Below are 22,213 nucleotides of genomic sequence, written 5' to 3' on the forward strand. Positions count from 1 at the left end.
TAGCCCTGAATTTAAGGCTGTTTGATCTCAATTCTCCTGCTTATACCTGGAGTTAGGGTTTTTAATTCAGCAAAAGCATGGCACTAATATGCAGGTGTAATTTCCCCAGGAACAAACCAGGGTCTGTTGCTGGAGAAGTTTCTGACAGTAGATGATGGCTCAGCTGGGCCCTGCTCGAACCAGCTCTCAGGCCTCTGGAGAACATCAGAGCTTCTCTGGGGCCACCGTTATGCTGAAGCAGGCAAGGAGCCTTGTGGCTCATACTACAAGGAGACCTAGAAGCCATCCTAAGTCATTCTCTTATGTGTGGCCTTAGCAAACTCAGGTAAAAATGGAAGTGGCATCTCTAAGTTGTGAGAACCAAAAGAGGTGACATGTGAAAAGAGATAGTGACCAATATATTTTAGCTCCATCTCTGTTTTTATTGCCATTTCTCCAACCATGTAGCTAATTCTAAACTTTGCATTTCTCTTCCTAGAGAGTGAAAATCGTTAGGTTACTTAGAGGAGACGATGTACTGAAAAAAACCACCACCCATCTGTCAGCTTGCTGTCCTCAGGTGGTTTGCATGTTGCTGTTATGCTGGAAGCTATGCCACTGGTATTTCAAATACCAGCAGGGTCACGTATGGTGGATAGGTTTCAGTACAGCTTCCAGAATAAGACAGACTAGGAAGGGAGACCTGGCGATCTACTTCCAAAAATTAGCCAATGAAAACCCTATGGATCACAACAGAGTATTGTCTACTGTAGTGCTGGAAGATGAGTCTCCTAGGTTGGAAGGCACTACACAATGCAACAATGAACTCAGACATGCCAATGATCATGAAGATGGCACAGGACAGGGCAGCATATCTTTAGGTTGTACCTGAGGTCTCCATGAGTTGGAGCTGACTTGGCAGCAACCAACAACAACATGGAAGGAAAGAATATGGGTTTAGGTAGAATCCCAGCTTCTAAATCTCTATAACCTCTGTCAAGTTATTTAACCTTATTATGCTCAACTTGGAGCCCTGGTGACGCAGTGGTTAAGAGCTGGGCTGCTAACTAAAAAGTTGGCAGTTCGACTTTACCAGCTGCTTCTTGGAAACCCTATGGGGCAGTTCTACTCTGTCCTATAGGGTCACTATGAGTCGGGATTGACTCGACGGAAATGGGTTTGGTTTCTCTTTTTTTATGCTCAACTTAGTTTTCTCATCAGTAAAATGGGGATAATAATCTGACTTCATAGGATTGAGAAGAGATACATGCCATAACACGTTTATAACACAGAGCTCAGGACTTGGCCCAGTAAATATTCAACAGATTTGAGTCAACAAGTATTTGAATGCCTACTGTGTGCCAGGCACTGTCCTGGGGACTGCGAATTCAACAGAATGCAAAACCCCCGCCCCTCCTGAGGCTTACGTTCTAGTGGGTGTGGAAGAAAGGCAGGCAGTAACCACGCACATACTATGTCATATCATCATAAGTGCTGGGAAGAAACTAAAGCAAGGTAGGGAGAGGCATCGGTGGTGGTTCAGTAGTAGAATTCTCGCCTTCCACACAGCAGACGCGGGTTTGATTCCTGGCCACCACCCGTCTGTCAGTGGAGGCTTGTGTGTTGCTCTGATGCTGAACAGGTTTCAGTGAAGCTTCCAGACTAAGATGGACTAGGAAGAAAGGCCTGGTGATTTACTTCTGAAAGTTAGCCAGTGAAAACCCCATGGATCACAACGGTCTGATCCCCGGCCTATCATGGGATGGCTCAAGACTGGGCAGTGTTGCGCTCTGTAGTGCACAGGATCACCTTGAGTCAGGGGCCGACTTGATGGCAGCTAACAACAAGGGGAGGAGGCTGGCAGTGGGGGCGAGGGCTTTATCCAGGGAGGTCTCTGGTGACATTTGAGGCAAAGCTAGACAAGTCACATACGTGCCTGAGGTGGTGGCTGTCATCTGTGAGAGCTTCTAGGCAGCGTTCCTTCCTGGCACACACTCCAGAATGTGGAAGTCTGCCTGGCATTTTGGTCATTTTCTTAGTGGCTAATGAGGTTTGCTTGTCTCTGAGCTGCAGCCTCTCTTTGCTTCTTTTTCAGGGTTTAATTCCCTCGTGGGTGGTGTGATGGGCTTCTCCATTCTCCTGAGTGCGGAAGTGTTTAAGCATAACTCAGCGGTCTGGTACCTGGATGGCAGCATAGGTGTGCTCATCGGCCTCACCATATTTGCCTACGGGGTCAAGTGAGTGTCTCTTTCCGGGGCTGCTTTTCCTACCCCAACCCCCCCACCGCCCTCCGGCCCGCACCAGGAGACAACACAGCAGGATGCTGAAAGTCCCATCTTATACCCTTGACCTCCTGATCTGAGTGATGCCTGGTGACTGGAAAAGACCCGAGCAGGGATCTTAGAGACAGAAAGTAGATTAGTGGTCGCCAGGGGCTGGGGCAGGTGTGTGTGTGGGGCGGGGGGGTGGGGGTGGTGGCGCTGGGGATGGAGAGTGACTGCCATTGGGTCCTGGGTTTCTTTTTCAGGTGATAAAAATGCTCTGAAATTAGATAGTGGTGATGGTCGCACAACCTTGTGACTATACTAAATACCACTGAATTGTATACTTTAAAAGGGTGAATTTTATATGAATTATATCTTTAAAAAAAAAAAAGTTTCCCTCTTTCCCCAGTTGCTCCAGAACAAGGGCTGTGGAGGGCCAGGTGTTGAGGTGACCGTGTCTGTTTTCCTCTCTGCAGACTCCTCATTGACATGGTGCCAAGGGTGAGGCAGACCCGCCACTACGAGATGTTTGAGTGAAGGTGGCCTTGGGGCCCGAGCTGGCTGCCCTGTCAGCATGAAGACTGTCCAGACGACAAGAGGTTTCCACAGAGGCGGACGGTGCCAACATTTAACTGAACACCCAGTTTCTGTTTTTGGAAGTTTTCTTTCATAACGTTTGTCCTCCTGGGATGAGGTCTGCCCAGCACATCAATCTGCCCTGCTCCCGCTCTGCCCCATACCAGACATATCAGGACAGTGTGCACAGGACGGGGGACACACACTCCCACTCTCCAGCCGGAACTGACACTTTCTATTTTCTGGAGGAAAAATGTTCATGCCGATGGGATAAGATCTCAGCTTGGCAGAAAGTTCTTCTGTGGTGCTCTAAGCCTGAAATGGATAGCAACCGACCAGACCCATACCTTCTGGGCTCTGGATGGGTCCCTGCCGGCTTCTAGTTCCAAAGTCTTATCTCCGGCAGATTTTAAGGGAAGACCACACCCTCTTGTCTCCCTGCCTCCCCACCCTCCACTGCCTTGACATACCCAGAACCATCAGTATATCACTTCCTAATTCCTATCGATGTGTTTCACTAGTTTCATGCTGTTTTACTAATCCTAAATCTAAACAGATTTGTTTAAAAGGAGACCATTCTATTTTTAAAGTACTTAGTGATCGATGTATGAGCTTTGCATGGACAAGCTGAGCACACGACCCCTTCTTGTACATTCAGAACTTGAAACATATGTGTACAAACAGGATCCATTTTTTGAGAGCTGTGAAATGACATTTATTTGTAATAAATAACGATAATAATCTACCCCATATACATATATGTATATGCTGTGTGACGTGGTAATGGCACATTACAGTCTGTTAGAGATGGCTGCTTACTCTGTAAAGAACAAGATGTGCTCAGTGTATGTAACGTTAGATATAGATTCCGTAAAAATGTCCCCCCAACACGCAGACTTCTGTACCTCTGGGCCTGCTGCTCCTCCAGGCAGCAGCGTCTGACCAATAAAGACTTGACTGGTTTTGTATGGTATGGGAAGGTCATCTGTGTGGGTTGTCACCGGGCAGCACCAGCTCACAGGACTCTGGTGTAGACAGCTCTCCAGGGTGCCTGAATGACTCTCTTTGAGGAAGGTGTGGGAGGAGGGGGAGATGGTGACTGGGGGGAGGTTTGTGTGGGGACCTGGAAGGACTGTGTGATTTAGTCAGGTAGCCGCCAGGCACTCAGATAGGGAGGAGTATGTTCACCTGGTGATGCTGGAACCTCCTGGAGGGAGGCAGACCTTGGTGGCTGTTGCCCAACCCTCCCTGCCCCATCTCCCATGGGCTGTTTCAGGCTGGTGAAGGGAGGGCCACTGAACCTCGGTTCTCTCTGATGCTTTCACTGTGGGCTTTCACTGTGGCTTCCCTGATGGCATTTTGAGTGTTACATGGGATGGTAATATGTTCCGTCAACACAGGATCGGTGATCCAGCAAGTGTAGGGAATGTAGGATTGGATACGCTGCTTTCGGCGCCATTTCTCATTGAATTGCATACACATTGTGAAAACCCAGGGAGGGAAAATGTAGCATTCCTCCAACTATTTTTCCTTGACACATTTTTTTTTGGGGATCTGTGTTCTACCAAACACGTATGGGAACTGTGTGGTGTCTTCATTCCAGGCAGTAACCAGGTCTGAAGACTTCAGGTTGGCCCCTACTACAAAGGGCCAAATCATGCAGCCACACCACCATCTGCAGACAAGTCCCTCAGAGTGGCCACTAAGTGGACCTTCCTCATGTTTCCAGGGCATTTGCCTAATGAAGTGCTCATGGACTCTTGGAGTCACTGCGTGGTGCAAATGGTTAATGCACTCAGCTGTAAACCGAAAAGTTGGAGGTTTGAGTCCACCCAGAAGTACCTTGGAAGAAAGGCCTGGCATCCTAGTTCCAAAAAACCAGCCATTGAGCACGCTATGGAGCCACAGCTCTGCTTTGACAACACGTGGCGTTACCACAATAGCAACTGGTGACGTGGACCACCTAACCCTTCTTCAAAGGTTACTCTTTTTTGGGGGGAGGGAAACATTCAAGGTCTGGCCCTCAGATTTTTTTTAGGGCTATTTCGCTAGCCCATCTTAAAAGGTTCTTAAATGTCTGTTGCGGTATAAAAGAAGAAGAAGAAGAAAAAAAAAAGGCACTAGCTTCCAGTTTCAAATTCAGCTCCTTTGTAGGTAAACACAGGGCAGAGAGGGCGCTCTGAAGTGAGTATTGGCAGATATGACGTGAGGGAAAGAATACACAATAGTAAAGCCTCTCCCCCTCCACTCATTTTCAACGGGTGCGTTTGCAAAACATGAACGCGGTCAGTGGAAGCCAGTGTGGGGCTGCAGCTGGAGAGCAGTTGCTTGTTCTTCATGGGACCTGTGCCCGCCCAGCCTCCAAAAAACCACTTCCACCTGTCACACAAGAAAAGTTTATTGAAAAATAAAGTTCTCCCTATTTTCTCTACAACAGTGAAAAACAAAGCAGTGCTCTATGCCAGTACAGTACGTTGGGACAGCGACACCTTATTTGCAGAATCCTGCACTACTTAACCCCAGAGGTGAACTAGAACATGGATGCACCCAACTGTTTGAAGACAGATGAGAACTGCCATTAGCTGAAAGACACCAGGGCTGTGACAGCAACTACAGAAGGGAGCCACCATCTCCTTTGGCATGGACTGTAGCGCTACTGTCTCATTAATACTTGGGTGGGAAAGTGAGACAGATACTTCCCAAGTTTGCTCTGTGTCTACTTTGGAGGAGCTGACAAACTGTGTCAAGGTTCCCGGGCTGCTGTCCTTTTGCCGTCCGGCACCCCAAATTCTCTGAACGCCTGCCCCTCATCCTTCAGACATGGGCACTGCCTGCTGTAGAAGCACAAGGTTCCCCTTCTGTTGCTATTTCCCTTTGCTGTGCTTCACCAGCTACAGGGGTGCGGGTGGGGGGAGGGGGAGATACTGTTAGGACTCCACACATTCTGGGATAGAGGAAGTGGTGGTCTCAACAAGGTAAATTCCAACCTACATCCCGGGAAGTTCTGTGTATTCAGCAGAAGAGAACCCAAAGGAATCTGAAGACAATACTGGATTCCAGAAATTTCCTTCATATTCTACAACGAAAATCACTACCCAGAGTCATACGGATAGGGCAGGAGATAAAACTTTAAATGCACCAAGGAAATAAGAGGCCGACCTCCCAACAAAACAAAAAAGTAACTGATCATCAGGTGATTTGGGAAAACCCTGTTAAACCACGGGCAGTCTCTTTGGGGACTGTCCTGTAGAGGTCATGAGCCCCCACCACTGCCGAGTGGTCTGACTGTGTGTGGACTTGGCGTCCTCAGGCCGGCTGAGCTGGACCGGGGCACAGGTGAGCCCTCCTCTGTGGCTGGGGCCATGGAATTGACCTTTAATATGACTGAAACGTGAGAGATAACCTGCCTGGGAATTTGATCTTTGTGGACAGGAGGGGCCACCCTAGCCAGGAGGGGGCAAAGGGTCTTCCTGGGAAATGAGCAAGTTCCATTGGTCATTCCTCCTTAAGTAACAAATGGAAAACCTCCATTACTGCCTTTCAGAGGACTATGGTTAAGGGATTCAGTCTGTCAGACAACTCATTTTAATTTCTGGATCAAAACATTCCTCAAAGAAAATCGCTTGAATGGTTTAGAAGACATGAATGGGGATGGTGAAGCCCAGGTGTGTGGAAAAGGTTGCCTTTACCCTTTTCATCTCCAGTTTTTAAGTCCTTGCAGCTTTGCCTCATTTGGGGCTGAATCATGGCATATTTTCAAATCACTCAGTGAATTTAGGGATACAGAAAAATTTCAACCAGCAGGGTAGATACAGAACATTCTAAACTGGTAAGTCCTACAACATTTAATCCACTTGGAATCACATTTTCACGTAGGTATGACTTTTGAATCAACAGATAGGGAGTGAGGTCAGCTCTTTATTTCTCAAATTTCATGAAATGCTAATAATAACAATATTTAACATTTACTAGGGTTTACTATGCACCAGGTACTGTGCTAAACATGAATCCTTACAAAAACCCTACGTGCTAAGGAAGCTAGGGTAATTTTTTTTTTTTCCTGCATCCAACTATACAGCTAGTTTGGCCTTTTGCTAGAAAAAATTTGTTTTCCACTTTTTGTGGAAACCAACAAGAATGAAAGGAACTCGTCTTCAGCTGTAGGAAATTCCCACCTTCCTAAATGAGCAGGAATCTATATCCGTTCATCCATCTATTCAAATGAAGATGCTCGGCAGCCTCATAAGGATGGAGGGGATTAGAGAGAACCCAATATGGAAATTAAAATATCTTAAATAAATAAAACAATCCAGGCTTGGGACAGCAACACATACAACAGAGCCTGTCGTTAACAAAATAGACTTTTTCTTTAAATCAAGAATTTCTGGGAATGGGGGAGAAGGGGAGTCTCCCAATTATATATACAAGCTAGATAAACCACCACAGAGAAGTGGGGTGGCCTGCCTTGGTCTGGTCCAAAAAGCACACACCCGCCTATAAACACACAGCTTCAGTCCGAGCTGAGGCATTTATGCCTTTGCTACCAGTGAGCCATGTCTTTTTGAGGCTCTACTCCCAAAGGGAAGAAATGAGTTATTCCCCTTCATTAAACCCTGCATTCACTAAGGAAACACAAATGAGTGGGGCACAGTCATTGCCTTTCATGATGCCAGCTGAAGTATTTCCGGGCTAGGGCTTCTGATGAGCTCAGTGAGGCCTTGCTCCCCTCGGTGCAATCTGAGGGTTTGGGTTTTGCCCTGGCCACACTCCGCAGTGCCTGGGCAGTGGGGAGCCCAGCCCACCAGCACATCTGCAGGCAGCCAGGGCTGGTCTGGCCGAATCGGGGGGTGTCTTTGCATGTGCTTGAGTGCTGTGGCCTAGTGGGGCTGGGGGGGCATTTCTAGTCTGGGCGTCTGCAGTGAGCGCAGAACATGACTCATCTCTAAGCTGGAGTCAGCTACAGTCCTTTAAACAGCAGTCAGATTCAAAAAGTTAGCCTCAAAGAAAACTGAAAAGGCACATCAGAGAAACAATAAATATCACCAAAGAGACAGACTTTACCATTTCTAAACACACAGCATACGCAAAAAGAACAAGTTATAATAAGCATTGACAAAATCCCAATCTACGTAAAAACGCACTGTTTCCATTTGTATATGTGCAAATCAAACCGCAGACACGGAAGAATGAGGTGTTTACTGGCATTAAAAGAAGTATGTTTTTCCACTTTACCTTTCAAAGGAAGGCTTTCTTTCTCTTTTAATAAATTAGATAAACGTTTTTCCTCAAGATTTCTTAAGAACTTAAGACTCACTATGGGGGAAAAAAATCTAAATTCCACTTAGAAAAAAACAAAAACTTAGAAGACCAGGAAAGATAAGCTTACAGCTTAGGAAAACACTGATCCTGACTGAAGACTTGTCTCCTCATGGAAGTGTCATCTGTTACAAATCAGTTTAGGATTCTATTAAGAAGGTCACCAGCCAAATCACTGCAAGCTCCCAGCTCCCATTGTCAGAGGCCCTTTGCTCTGCAGAAGCAGGAGCCATGTCTTCCAGACCAAGGAGATGGAAAACCCCTCCCCAACCTCACAGGGCATTGACTAAACCTAGCCAAGCCTGAGGAGGCCCCAGAGCCAGGATTCATTCCAGTATCACAACTCTATAGTGATAATGCCCTCATAACTGGAGTGTGGGTTGGTTTGTCCCAAGAGCAGCAATCCCAGCTTACCCAACACCACGGCTGGGGGAAGGAAGAGGATTCTTTTATTGGGGAAGTTATCCTGCGGGGCTGCCTGACCCTTTTCCTGACTTGGAGAAAAGGAATGGGACAGCTAAGGAGTCAAGATGGCCTGGTGGTCCCTGAGCTCAGGAACAATCCACAAACAATTCCAGCAGCTTCCAGAACATAACGCAGGCACACCCCCTTTTCACAGAACTTTGCTTTCCAGCTTCCTTAGCTCCTGTGCTTATTTAAACAGCTCTGCTTTTTTTTGCTATAAGATGGGTTAACCCAGCAGAGCCTGGGAACTCATTCGTGGCTCACAGGCTCCCCCTGCTGGTCTCATGCCAGCACTGACATACTCAGCTTTTGAAGCTCCACGAGGCCAGGAGAGGGTGGCACTGGCTGGGGAATTGCAGGCTTGGGAGATCTCAAACTCTTAGACCCAGGGCCCATCCAAGAGGCCCATTCACAGGGAAAAGCTGTTTCTAACAGCAAGGATGCCGGCTGTCTCTCCTTCAGGAAAGTGCCCTTGCAATGTTCAGATGAACGCACACACACTCACTCTTACCCTATCACCAACAAGGCTTCCTTTGGACTTCTGCCCTTCTCGTTGCTAGGCCCAGGCAAAGACTGTTCTCGGTTCTCGAAGGGCCCCTGCATCTGCTCAGGGCAGAGGCCACCCATCAACCCTCCCCTGGCACATATGATCAGGGGCCACGTAAGGGTAGAGGAGACCCCTTCCCCACTCTCTAGGACTGGGGGTGCAATTCAGACCCACAGAGCAGAGGTCTGGCTCTGCATTTGGTGTAGAAATTTCGGGGTAGGAATGGGGAAGCAGGCAGAATCCAACTTCCCAGACATAAAGGCTCCACACTCCCGCTTGTCCCCGTGACCCAGGGGCCTTCCCTTCCTTCACTTCCAGAGGCCCCCTAGGCATCAGCCCGATCCCTAAAGCAGTCAAGTGCTTCCAGGAAAATGGAGGCCTTGCCCAGCTGCTCCACCCAGCAGAGACCCCATCTGGCTGGCACCCTGACAACACTCAGGGCAGCCCAGGGAGGGGCCTGGATGCAAGCAGGCAAGGCCCTCAAAACCTGCAGCCAGGCTGGGTGGGTCACACTGACAGCTCATGACGGGACATTCAGCCAGAGCGAGGAGGGGGCTCACTCTCATCGCGTGGAGATGTCAGGGCTTCACAGAAAACTTACAGACTTGTACACAGTGCTGGGGCAGGGAGACCTACAAAGGCAGAGTGCAGGGACGCCAGGGTTTGGAAGACAGAGTCCAGTGTGTCCGACCAGGCCAACCTGCCACTGACTCCGGACTTATCCACACAGCTGCTCATTCCCCTCAGAATACTGGACCTGGAGTACAAAGCTTTGTCACACTCCCATCCCTGCCAGCCACTTCCACACCCACAGGCGAGCGTCCAGGACACGATTCATCCCCATTTGCTAAAGAAACTGTCCCTGCCCCCTGATGAATGCAAAATTTCTGAAGAGCCACACTCCCTGCACTGTGGCCATGCCAGGCATCAGAGGGAGGCCAACTGCCCACTTGTCTGGACCCTGCTTAGGGGGCCAACTCCTGTGCAAATCCCGGCTCCCAGGCGCCCTCTTAAGGGCCTGGAGAGGAAGACCTCCAGGGCAGCCAGCAGCTCTCTGAGGCCCTCCTTTCTACCTTCAGCCTTCCAGCGGCATTTGACGAGGGTGGATTGAGCACAAACTAACTACTAAAAAAAAAAAATTTTTACTAGCAAGTGTAAATTCCCAAAGCCTGCATTTCCTTTCCAAAGGGATTCTAACCAGAAATTCTGGCTGGGGAGGTTGGTGGGCCCAGGAGGGAAATCCGGAGGGGAGAGGCCAGGCATTCCCATGTTATGGGACAACACACAGTATCAGTTGTACCCACAATGACCTGGAGTGTTTGGCTTTGTTTTAAAAGCAAGATTTCCTTTTGTTCTGTCACCACTGGCTTTGAGGACCTGGGTTCCCGGAAGCATGCCTGCCGCCAGCCTCAGAGCTCACTCTGTCCCTTCTTGCTCCTCCACACTCTGCCCACAGCAGACAGGAGCAGTATCAGAGAGAAGGCAGGTTAGCAGTGGGAAATCAAAGAAGAAACAAGATCAGTTCCTCTTCTCCCTCCCTTACTTCCCCCTCCCTCCCACCCAAATAAATAAATTAATGGGTTCAGGAATTTGCCCATACAAAGTTCTTTCCAATCAGCTCAATTCTCGTTTTTTTTTTTTTTAAATGCATCTGGAGATTTTCTTTTTACCCTGGAGCAGCTGCACTGACAAAGTCTCCCCACAGTTGCTCCTCAAAAAAATAACAATGCAGCTGTGGCCAGGGAGAGGCCAGGCTCCCAGCCAGACGTCCACTCGAGTTTTATTTCTGTGGAAACCCCTCTGCTGTAACGCTCGGGCTGCAGCAGGAGCTAAGCCTGAGGGAGATCTTCCCACCAAACAGGGCAGGGCTGGCAGGTGTTCCTGAAGGACGGGGCTGGGGCCGCTGTCCTCCCCCGCAGCATCGGTCCGGGCCTGGGAGGGTGGCCGCTATAGACAGTCTTTGCAGAGAGCCACCTGGCCCTTGATGAAGTCCCGGCAAGGGCAGACCCTCTGGTGCCTGGGGTGGGCGCCTGCACAGCTGAAGAGCAGCAGGTCCCCTTGAAACACACAGTGCTTGCTCTTGGGGTCAAAGGAGGGCACCAGGATGTCCTTGGCCAGTTCGGAGCTTTGGCAGGTCACCTCATACCTGGAGAGGAAGAGAAAGGCACATGGATTGGAGACACCTGTCCTCGTCACTGGCACCTTTAACTATCTCCTGGGTGCAGGAGGGTACACTAGGTCCTCCGGGTTTAGAAACTGAATGGAGCCCGCTGTCTGACCTGGCAATTCCCCATCCCTAGGAATTTAGCCCAGAGAAGGCGTATGAGTGCCAGGCGTGTGTGTGCCAGGTGTGTGTGTGGAAGTGCATGTCCGAAGCTGCTCAGCAGGGCTGTCTGTAATGGTGAGACATCGGAAGCAAGCTGGAAGCTCACCAAGTAGGGAAGGGATGGCTAAGCCATGCACATGGGTGCTTCAGGAGTTCTATGCAGTCATGGAAAAAGACAGGATGTGGTAGAAAAGCAATCACTAGCAGGGTGAGATGTCCCTGAGGAAGGCAAGTCATAGAATAGGAGGTAGCTTGAGTAGCCTGTGTGTGTGTACGTGTGTATGTGTGTGAAGTCCAGAAGGACACACACTAAAGTGTTAACAATGGATACTTCCAAAGACTGAGACTGGAGTGAAGGTATAGTATTCGAATCTGTTTTAAGTATGTTTGACTTTTTTATGAGTAGCATTAAAACACTGCTGGTATCTGGCCTTACTCTTCCCCTGGGAAGTACTCAGCCGGTCTCCGGGGGAAGGTGCTGTCCTGGGCATGGGCTGGCTGGGTCTGCAGCCTCCTTTTGGCCACAGCAGTAGTGACCCCTACTAGAGATGAGGAGCCCTTGCTCCTCCGCCATCTTCTCTCCCAATAATGGAGCTGTCTGCAGGCTGGTGGCCTTGTGACTTTGCTTTCCATGCTGGGATCACTTCCCCGGGGGGCTCCAGACATTCTAGATGGTCCTGTTAGCAACAGCATCAGCCTCTTATCTCAAGGCCCAGGGCCCTTGCATTAGACCCACCCAGCTTGGCTCCTGCCAGACAAGGAGGCCTCACCCCACATCCCACAGGGATGCCAGGTAGAACCGGGGCTGTACCTGAGTTCACAGAAGGGGGTATAGAGGACAGGCCCACCTGGGTTTGAATCCCGACTTCATCTCCTATGAACGGACCCTGGACAAATAATTAACCCTCTCTGTGACTCAGTTTCTTCTTCTGTGAAATGGGGATAAATAATCCTTAACTCACAGCAGGAATTAAATGAGTGCTTACACAGCATTTGGCAGAGTGCAACTCTGTGTAAGCATTGACTAAATGGTAACTATTATTATTATTATTGCTGTTTATTATAACAAATTATTATTATTATATCTACAATAATATTTATCATTACAAGCAACAGTAATACTAGTAATAATAACACCACAACCACCACCCTGCCCTGGCAGACACTGGACAGATTGTACCACTCTCGTCTCTTGCCCTATTGTGTTTATTTACACACGACAACTATTTCCACTTTGCTTTGTTCAGGGAAGTCCCGTCTCTTGCTGACAGGATGGGGATCAGAATGGGGGACCATGAGGTTTCCTGCTGCCTCTGGAAGGCTTCCAAACACTGGGGAGAAGGCATCATTCTCCCTCTTACTCCTGCTGCCCCCTCCCTTCCTCTAGCCAACACAAGCTGCCTGGACACACATCACCTTGCCGATGTTAATTTGGCCATTTCTAGCACATGTGTTGGGGCTTCTGGGGAGCTCTCTGGAGCCTGTTCAGTCAGATCTGAAACTGCAACTACTTCTGGGATCTCAGGATGTCACTGGCTCTCAGGTTCCCTACCTGCTAATTAGACCCCCGCCCAGAGGCCTGCTCAGATGGCAGCACTGCCTCTTATCTCGCTGTGGCTTTCATAGATATCCTAACACCTCTGGTCTTGGCATGCCAGCTGGGAAATGGTGGGGCAGAAAGGGTTAAGGCAACAAGCCATGAAGCGAGGGGGCAGGAAGTGGATTTTACGGGTTTCCTAAAAGGAAAAATGAGTCAGAGACTCGGCAACCAAGTAGTTCACAGGATGCCCTTACCCGGAAAGAAAGGGGTTTCTAGAAATAAGTTTTGACTTAAAAGTCTACATATGGAATGTGAACTTGGGATACAGATTTATACTTAGGCTATTTATTTGTTTAGGAGAACTGCAGCAGCTGCTATGTCTTACTCAAGCCATCTGCCTGGCACACTGCTGAGCAGGAACGTGGGATGCTCTACAGCCTGTCTTATACCCCATGGCTCAATACCAGCTGCCGCTGAGTCAACTGCAAGTTGTGGCGACCCCATGTGGGCAGAGCAGAACTGCTCCATCGGTTTTCCTGGCTGTGACCTTTCGGAAGCAGATTTCCAGCCTTGTCTTCCGAGGTGCCACTAGGTGGGTTCGAACCACCAACCTTTTGGTTAGCAGCTAAGCACTTTAACCATTTGTGCCACCCAGGGACTCCTAGGCTGCATGGCAAGAGGGTTTAATTGCTAGCAATCATAAAAAAAACCCCACTATTTGAAAACTCTGGCGGCATACTAGTTAAGAGCTGTGGCTGCTAACCAAAAGGTCAGCAAGCAGTTCGAATCCACCAGGCGCTCCTTGGAAACTCTACGGGGCAGTTCTACTCTGTCCTATAGAGTTGCTATGAGTTGGAATTGACTCGACGGCAATGGGTTAGGTTTTGGTTTTTTGGTTCTTCCCTCCTCAAGGAGCCCTGGTGGTGCAGTGGCTAAAGTGCTCGGCTGCTAATCGAAAGGTTGGCAGTTTGAACCCAGCAGCCACTCTGCGGGAGAAAGATGTGGCAGTCTGCTTCCATAAAGATTAAAGCCTTGGAAACCCTATGGGGCAGTTCTACTCTGTTCTATAGGGTCACTCTGAGTTGGAATCAACTTGATGGCAATGGGTTTGGTTTTTGGGTACTCTGTTCCCAGGTCACCTGACTCAGACTCCAGAGCACAGTCTCCTGGGCTGCATGCACACACGTGTGCAGGTCTGTGAGTGTGTCTCAACCGAGGCTGCAGCAGAAAAAACCCATCCAGTGCTCCTGGACAAAGACCACCACAAAGTAGCTCCAGCAGCGGTTGTCTCCAGGGATAACGGCGAAACCTGCCGCGTAGCAATTTCTCAGAGGTCTGGTCGATGTGAAGCTATGAGCATGGCCAGCATTTCCACTTCTGGAAGCCCTCCAACCCCCGAGCCGAGCATCTTCCAGGCTTCTGGAGAGCTCTCTCTTTCATTAGCATGTAGGAACCTGTTACATGGCCCAGGCAGTCAGGAAGGCTACCCCATCATCCTCGCGTAAGTGATGAGGAAAAGGTCCCAGAGGGGTGAAGTGACTTTCCCCATCCCTAGAGCACATTAGGAAACAAAACAGCCTCCGCATCCCAGGAATTCTCATTCCCCACAGGAATCCCTGCCTTTTCAGGCATGTACATCTCTCCGCTTTTGCCTGTCTGTCTGTCCCTCATTCACTCTCAGACTCTACCTCAGTGCTGACTTCTCTGGCCAGCCTCAACAGCTTTCCTTCCTTTTAAACCACATTTTATGGCAATTTTATGTGCATTTCTCCAAATCATGACTTGCAGGACACATTTGTTTAAAAATAAAACAAAAACTCTAAAATGGTGTCAATTCAATGTGTACATCTACTAGATTTTTTAAAAAATGGTACTGCAGTGAAGTGCTACTGAATTTAGCATTTTCTAATGTTTCTTCTTTGAAAAATGCTTAATTCCTTCCCTAGATTAGTATTCCAAATAATGAGGTGTCTCGCTATTAAACAGCTTTCCTTACAGGATGGGAGTTGGAGATCCTGGGGCCCACCAGCCCTCAGTCCACACTGTATTAAACCCACTGCCTTCGAGTTCATTGACTCATAGTGACCCTATAGGACAGAGTAGAACTGCCCCACAGAGCTTCCAAGGAGCGCCTGGTAGATTTGAACTGCTGACCTTTTGGTTAGCAGCCTAACTCTTAACTACTGCGCCACCAGGGTTTCCTCATACTGTATAAAGCTCTTGAAAAACGACAAAAGGGCAACTCTCCTCTTTGCCACAGAGCTGCTCACTGCCTCCCCTGCAGTCCCAGGTGCTGGGCTGGTGAGTAGCCACGGGCAAGCTGAGAAGTTAGAGGGAGAAACCTAACCATCCCTACCCTACACACTCCCCTTCCAGATGGTGGGAAGGAGGCAGGCCCTGTCACCTCCTCATCCTACTCCACATACTTGCCCAACCCTGGAGTTTCCTTTCCTCTTTTTCCGAATTGTCTGCTTATTCCAACCCTGTACTCGCCAAGGCCCCCCTCAGCCGGTCGCTCAACGAAGACTTCTTGATAACCCCTCTGGCTCTGGGCCACCCTTCAGCTCACTCACAGTCTAGACTTCACAGTTTAGAATTTCCTTCTTCAAAAAGAAACCCCAGGCTCAAATATTTCAAGGTTTTAGAAGACACAACTTCAAAATGCAGCAAAATGGAAAACTGGTTTTCACATTAACACATGCTCCTATCAAGCTGAGGCCTCCCCTCTGGGCCACTCTGGAGTGGACTCTGGTGTGTCCCACAGCCCTCTGCTTTCCGGTCTGGGTGGAGTCTGGCTACAGAGGCCAGGTCAGCCCTGACTGGGCATGCTCTGCGGGCAGGGGTCGTGGTGTGCTCTGCGGCACTTAGGCTGATTTCAGTGCCCGATTCTCCCTGATTCAAGAAGACAGTCCAGGATGCTCGCAAAGGGGTCACTTTATGTTATATATTACATTCATAATCTGTGGTGAGGATGGCGGTTCTTAAAGGCATGGGCATCCAAAGACTGAAAGTAGCTTAAGCATGGCTCAGAATCAGGCCCCAAGTCAGAGACGAAAAAGAAGTGCTAGTCTGTAGGAATCGCTAATTGCTAATTGGCCATGAATATGGATGGCCAGGATTACCTCGGTACTGAGGGGGTGCTCAAAAGACTGCCAGAAAGTGTGGGTTTTACAACATTATCGGTATTTACAAATGCACGAACAAGTGATTCAGTAGGGCTCTTATGCTCCGAGACATAATTTCAGGTGGCTTTATTGCAAAATTAGCATTCATTCCAGCCTTCTTGTAGGAAAACGACACATATCTACAAGGAGGGGGTGGTGAGCAACCCCAGGCACAGGGCCAGACAGCAGAACAGCCCCACAGTGAGTCCATCTGCTCTAGGGGACTCTATAAGGTACATGGAAGGGGAGAGGGAGGCAGGGTTTTGGGGGCTGGCTTGTCCAGTCTCAGCCAGGTGGCTGAGAGGCTGGGCCTGTTCCTCTGCCCCAGGTTTTCTGGAAAAGGGGCTGTTCTGACCTGGCTTTAGCATGGGATGGACATTATTGCACCATCACCTAGAATGTGCCCATTTTACAGAGGAGAAAACTGATGATACGGAACGAACTTGCTACTGGCAGAGATTTTGGTTCCCCTGCCTCCTGCTGGACCTAGAAAATGATAATGACAATGAAGCCCTTGCCTTGGAGGCAGGCCAGGAGCCCTGGGTGCTGACTGGCTAGGAAGGAAGCATGCTGGTCAGCAGTCACCTCTGGGTTCCTTTTCTATGATGCACTGTTCCCAGAGCTGGGGAAGGAGCTGCACTGTGTGCCCTGTCCCTTGTCCAAACCCAGTGGATTCAGACTTTTGATACAAACATAGAAAATATCAGGGTTCTCAAAAAGCCACCTGCCATGGGAGCTGTTTACAAAGCAACCAGTGGAAACCTCTCCTGGAACCCTAGAATTCAGGGTCCCTGCTGGGGAGATAGAAGCTTCCAATGCCATTATTGGCTTTCCATAAATATCAGTCCACCAGCCCACCCCACTCAAAGTTTTACTGGTCACAGAAGCAGGGCACCAACTGAACTCTCTCTCCTGATCTGTGCTTCTGTTTTGATGGAATCAAGGCAGCTTGTCTTTACATAAAAAGAATGTGAAAAATGGCATCTACTGCAACTATGCTCAGGCGTGAAATGCTAGAGGCCATGCTCTCTCTATAAAAGGGTTTCATGTAACACTTGAGAGTAATAAAATTTATAGGAGGGACCAGGCCTGATAAGGCCCTTGTGCACAGATAGCCGCTGTGGCCAACAGCTCTCTCTAACAGAGCACGAAGCCAGGGCGAGCGGCAGGCAGGCCGTGAGCCGAGTCCACTCCATTCTTTAAACACCCTCTCCAAGACCACCTTAGACAGTCCGACTGTCCGACTGTCCGACTGAATGCCTGCAGTTAAGATTGTTTCATTGTCTTTGTTAGCTGCCGTCGAGTTGGCCCCCAACACATGGCGATACCGTGCACAATGGAATTGAACTGATGTGATCCATGGGATTTTCACTGGCTGATGTTTTGGAAGTAGGTCTCCAGGACTTCCTTCCTAGTTTGTTAGTCTGGAAGCTCAGCTGAAACCTGTTCAGCATCACAGCAGCACACAGGTCTCCACTGACAGATGGGTGGTGGCTGTGCTTGAGGTGCACTGGCCAGGAATCAAACCTGGGTCTCCTGTACGGGAGGTGAGAATTCTACCACTGAACTACCACTGCCCTCAGAGTTGGGATTAAAAAAAAAAACCTGCTGCTGTCGAATCGATTTCAACTCATAGTGAGCCTATAGAGTTGGGATAGCAGTGTCTTTTTATTTATAGGCAAGTCTCTTAGGGCAAATTACCTTAGTAATGGTATTGAGTAAGGGGAGGCTATTTAATTAAGCAATATGTGATAAAAACTGGGAGAACAGACTTAGCACTGACAGAGGTCAGGACTCAGAGACTAGAAGAAACCTTGCCCAGAGATTTGGGAACTGCCAATACCAAACTCAAAACGGTAACGCAAAGGGAAATGAACGACAAAAGGACTAACAAGTGTAGAACAGGTCCTGGCTGCCAGAACAAGATGGCGGTGCCTGGAATTTGTGGAGGGCAGTTTTGTACCAGTCCCTCGCCTTTATTTCTCATTCCTCTCTGACTCCAGGGGAAGGATGTCACCCACTCCCCTCACTGCTCAGGCTCTGATGCGGGCCACCTGGAGACAAGACTGCTAACAGGGGCCTCGGCAGGTCTCCCAGTGCTGCTGAAGAACAAATACCACAAGTGGGTGCTTTCATGAACAGAAATTTATTTTCTTATAGTTTAGGAGGCTAGAAGTCTGAATTCAGGTGCTGGCTCTAGGGGTAGGCTCTCTCTGTCTGCTCTGGGGGAAAATCCTTGCTCAGCTTCTCTAGCATTCTTCTCAACGTTCCCTGGGGATCTCCATGTGCCCCATTTGTGCTTGCCTGTCTGTGGAATCTGCTTCTTTTACATTTCAAAGGTGGTTAGGTTCAAGACATACCCTACGCTGCTGTGGCCGCATTAACATCACAAGGGAAGTCCTATTCCCAAGTGGGACTACATCCACAGGTATAGGGATTAAGATTCCAACGTGTATTTTGGGAAGAAAAAAAAATATTTTTTATTTTTTTATTTTGGGGGATATGGTTTAATCTATAACAGCAGGGTCTGTCCAGGCCTGTGGCTCTGTGCCCATCTGGTTTTCCCATAGTCCTTCAGTATTAGTAAACACCACCCACGATCTTCAAGCCCAGACGTGGTAGTATTTCTGCACCTACAATCCCACCATTCTAATTCTAAACTATATCATCATGCCAGGTAACCTCATCCTACCTGACAGTAAAAAAGTGGGCTCACTCTCTCTGGGAGGAATCACGTTGTAACCCGCCGCCCTTCCCACTTCTTTTCCCCAAAGCCCACAAACCTGGAAAACTAAAAACTCGAACCTCTCAAACCAACCTTAACTGCGAAGGAGAGGCGGCCCTCCCACCTTGCGGGCACTTACTTCAGCATGTCCTTGTCCTTGTTGAGGTGCTGGAAGAAGGATGGCTCACAGATGAGCTGGCTTTCCTGGCACACCTGCTTGCAGGACTTCCCAGGCTCAGCAAGCTTGACCTGCAGGGCACTGAGAGGCGGCCACATCACCTGCCCGTGGCAGAAGTCCTGGAATGACAATGAAGCCATCAGCCAAGGAACCAAGAATGCAACTGGAATCCCCTGTCCCATCCATCTATTCGTCTGTCAAGCAGTCCTAACAACGGGCGGCACCATGATGTGCGGGAACAGTGAAGAGGAAGAGCTTGGGGTCAGACATGCCTGGGTTGGAATCCAGGCTCAGCTAGAACGTGCTCCTGGGCCACTTCTTGACCTTTCTATCCATCAGTTTCCGGAACTACAGAGCTGGGGCTTTAGGTTCATCTCCCATATTGGGCTCCAAGATGAGAGATAATGCATGGGCCTGCCAGTAAACAACAACAACAACACAGTTGCTGTGGAGTTGGTCCTGACTCATGATGACCCCAAGCATGTCAGCGTCCAACTGTGATCCACAGGGTTTTCAGGGGCTATAACCTTTCAGAAGGAGATCATCAGGCCTTTCTTCCAAGCCACCTCTGGGTGGACTAGAACCTTCAACCCTTTGTGTACTAACTGAGCGCTTAACCAATTGTGCCACCTAGAGACTCCTGCGCCTGCCAGTAAAGGGTGGCTATTCATTATCATCATCATCAACAATTATACAATCTGGCTATTTAAAGCCTCCGCCCTTGAAGGCCCATCTCCAGGCCCACGTCCACCAGCTGCTCTGATTTCTTCCTGTTTCTCTCCTCTCTAATTCCAAAGACATTTTCAGCGCCTACCTAATGTGGCAGTTAACTAATACGACGTTGCTTCAGGGGTGCTGGTTTTATCTCAATGGCAGAACTGTGACTGTGAGGCGAAGGACCACATAGAGAGTCTGTGGGCATCTCCGATATAACCTAATAATGCTGTCACATCCTTGGTAGGGACTCAGTACTTGCTGGCTGGTTAAAACTCACAAGACTTCACTAATACAACTAGAGAAAGAAACAGTCTGAACAATGTGTGATAAGACAAAGTGACATGGCAGCTACTGCAAAAAGGGGTGTCCTCAGAGCACAGAAGGGGGCTCACAGTGGGGTAGGGCTGGTCATTCCCAGGACCTCGAGGGAGTGGAGGGAAGACACGTGACGGGATAGAGAGGGCTGGTGGCCAGAGGTGTGAAGCGGGATGGACAATCAGCCTGGTTAGAAAGAGAAGCTGGGTGGTGAGAAGAAAAGAGGAGTAAGGGTCAGTAGGGTGGCAGGTGAGCACACTGACCCAGGACCCCTGTTTTATTTCAGCTGTGCTCAAAGCAATCTGAGCAAGCACCAGGGATGAGAGCTCATGTACCATCGGGCACCTGGAGTTGCCCTGCCTGCGTCTTTGTCAATGGAGTCCTAGCAAACTCCTCAGCATCACTGGGTACCCAACCTGCAGAGGGTGCTGCCTGTAACTCCCGTGGGATGGGCAGGCCCTCAAGGAGGGCCCCTGGTGGTGGGACCCTGGGCTCTGAATCCACTTCTAGGAATTCATCCCAGGACATACTGGGACACGTGCAGAGAAACTGACACAAGGATATTCACAGCAATGTTACAGGGAAAGTAAACGACTGGAAACAACCTGAAGGTCTATCCACAGAGACTTGACTACTTGAGCCTAAGCAAGTTTGGAGGTTAACAAACAGAAATTCTTTACTGTACCAAAAAAACAAAAGAAAAACAAAAACAAAAACTTAATTCCGTCTAGTCAATTCCAACTCATAGTGACACTATAGTATAGAACAGAACCTCCCCATAGGGTTTCCAAGGAGCGGCTGGTAGATTTGAACTGATGACCTTTTGGTTAGCAGCTGAGTTCTTAACCAGTGCACCACCAGGGCTTCCTGCATTCCACGGTGGGCAGGAAACCTAGAACCTGGATTCATGTAAGCTGAGAACAGAAGAAGACTCTAGAAAGTCTAGTAGTTCAGAGATGATAGAAATATGCTGGGTTATTCAGAGATATTAGAATCCGTATTAATCTTTTGAAAGTGATCCATAGTGGTAGGGTAAGTAGATTGTCCCATCACACAGTCCTGGTCACTACTGGAAACAGACCACTGGGCAAAAAGGCCCTTATCTGATTCCTTCTATTCGTGATGATCCTGAGCAGTACACAGGACACAAATGAAGCTAGGAGAGAGATTCTGCTTTCTCAGACTAGGAGGTGACGTGGCGAAAGAAGGTACCTCAAGTCAGAAGGACCAGATTCTGAGTCTGGCGCCACCACATGGAGCCTCATTTCAGTCTCGTCTCAATCATCTCTTCTTCAGAGAGTGTTAACAGACTGTAAGTAATGGTGCTGAACAAACGGCTGGCAAATAGGCGCTCTGTAAACACTCATTTCCTTCTTCTTACCCGTACGTAGAAGGGTTGCCTGTTCCCTGTACAGCTTTCAGAGGCACCTCATTGGAGGGAACTGGAGAAAATGGGACAGCGCTGGATATATGGAAGTCCCAAGAAGGGCAAGATGGCACTGCAAGGTCAGGACAAAGGGAAATGTCCTTAAAGTTAACGCTGCAAGGCTGATTTGCCCGATGTGTTTATTTCTTAGTGAACGACAGCAGTCAACCATTTCAAGGCTACTTTTAACGAAGCATGCTTAGCTCGATTATGTACAATGACTCAGCTCCTGTCACCCTTGTTCATGGCTCATGGGAGCTGGTTTCACAACCTCTCAGGAGTCTGTATGCTTTTGGGAAGTTGGATCAGGAAGAGTACAAACAGCACCAGGGCCTTCTTGAAGCTTGGTGAACCATCGAGAAAGCCTTAAGGATGTAAAAAGTGAACAGAGGGTAACCCCCTAACTCCCTGGCCCACGTTTTTTTAAAAAAAAATTTTTATTGTGCTTTAGGTCAAAGTTCATATCTCAAGTTAATTTCTAATACAAAAATTTATACACATATTGTTATGTGACCCTAGTTGCAATCCGTATAATGTGACAGCATACTCCCCCTTTCTACCCCGAGTTTCCCGTGTCCATTCATCCAGCTCCTATCCTTTCTGCCTCCTCATCTTGACTCTGGGCCATTTAGTCTTGTGTTTTTTTTATCTACTTGAACTAAGAAGCACACCATT

General features: G+C 48.7%; 1 protein-coding gene across 7 annotated transcripts in view; it reads right to left on the bottom strand.

Moving 5' to 3' along the window:
* Window positions 1-5,201: 5,201 nt before the first annotated feature.
* The window catches only part of MGAT5 (alpha-1,6-mannosylglycoprotein 6-beta-N-acetylglucosaminyltransferase), a 430,917-nt gene continuing 413,905 nt past the window's right edge, over window positions 5,202-22,213 (bottom strand). For all 7 annotated transcript variants that reach the window (XM_023543018.2, XM_023543017.2, XM_003405868.4 and 4 more), the window contains 2 exons: window positions 19,042-19,199; window positions 5,202-11,293 (listed from right to left, as the gene is read on the bottom strand). In XM_023543018.2, the coding sequence (XP_023398786.1) occupies window positions 11,095-11,293; window positions 19,042-19,199 (357 nt within the window). In that variant the 3' untranslated portion in view covers window positions 5,202-11,094. The remainder of the gene's footprint in view (window positions 11,294-19,041; window positions 19,200-22,213) is intronic.

The sequence above is a fragment of the Loxodonta africana genome, chromosome 6, assembly GCF_030014295.1.
Source record: "Loxodonta africana isolate mLoxAfr1 chromosome 6, mLoxAfr1.hap2, whole genome shotgun sequence".
Taxonomy (NCBI): domain Eukaryota; kingdom Metazoa; phylum Chordata; class Mammalia; order Proboscidea; family Elephantidae; genus Loxodonta; species Loxodonta africana.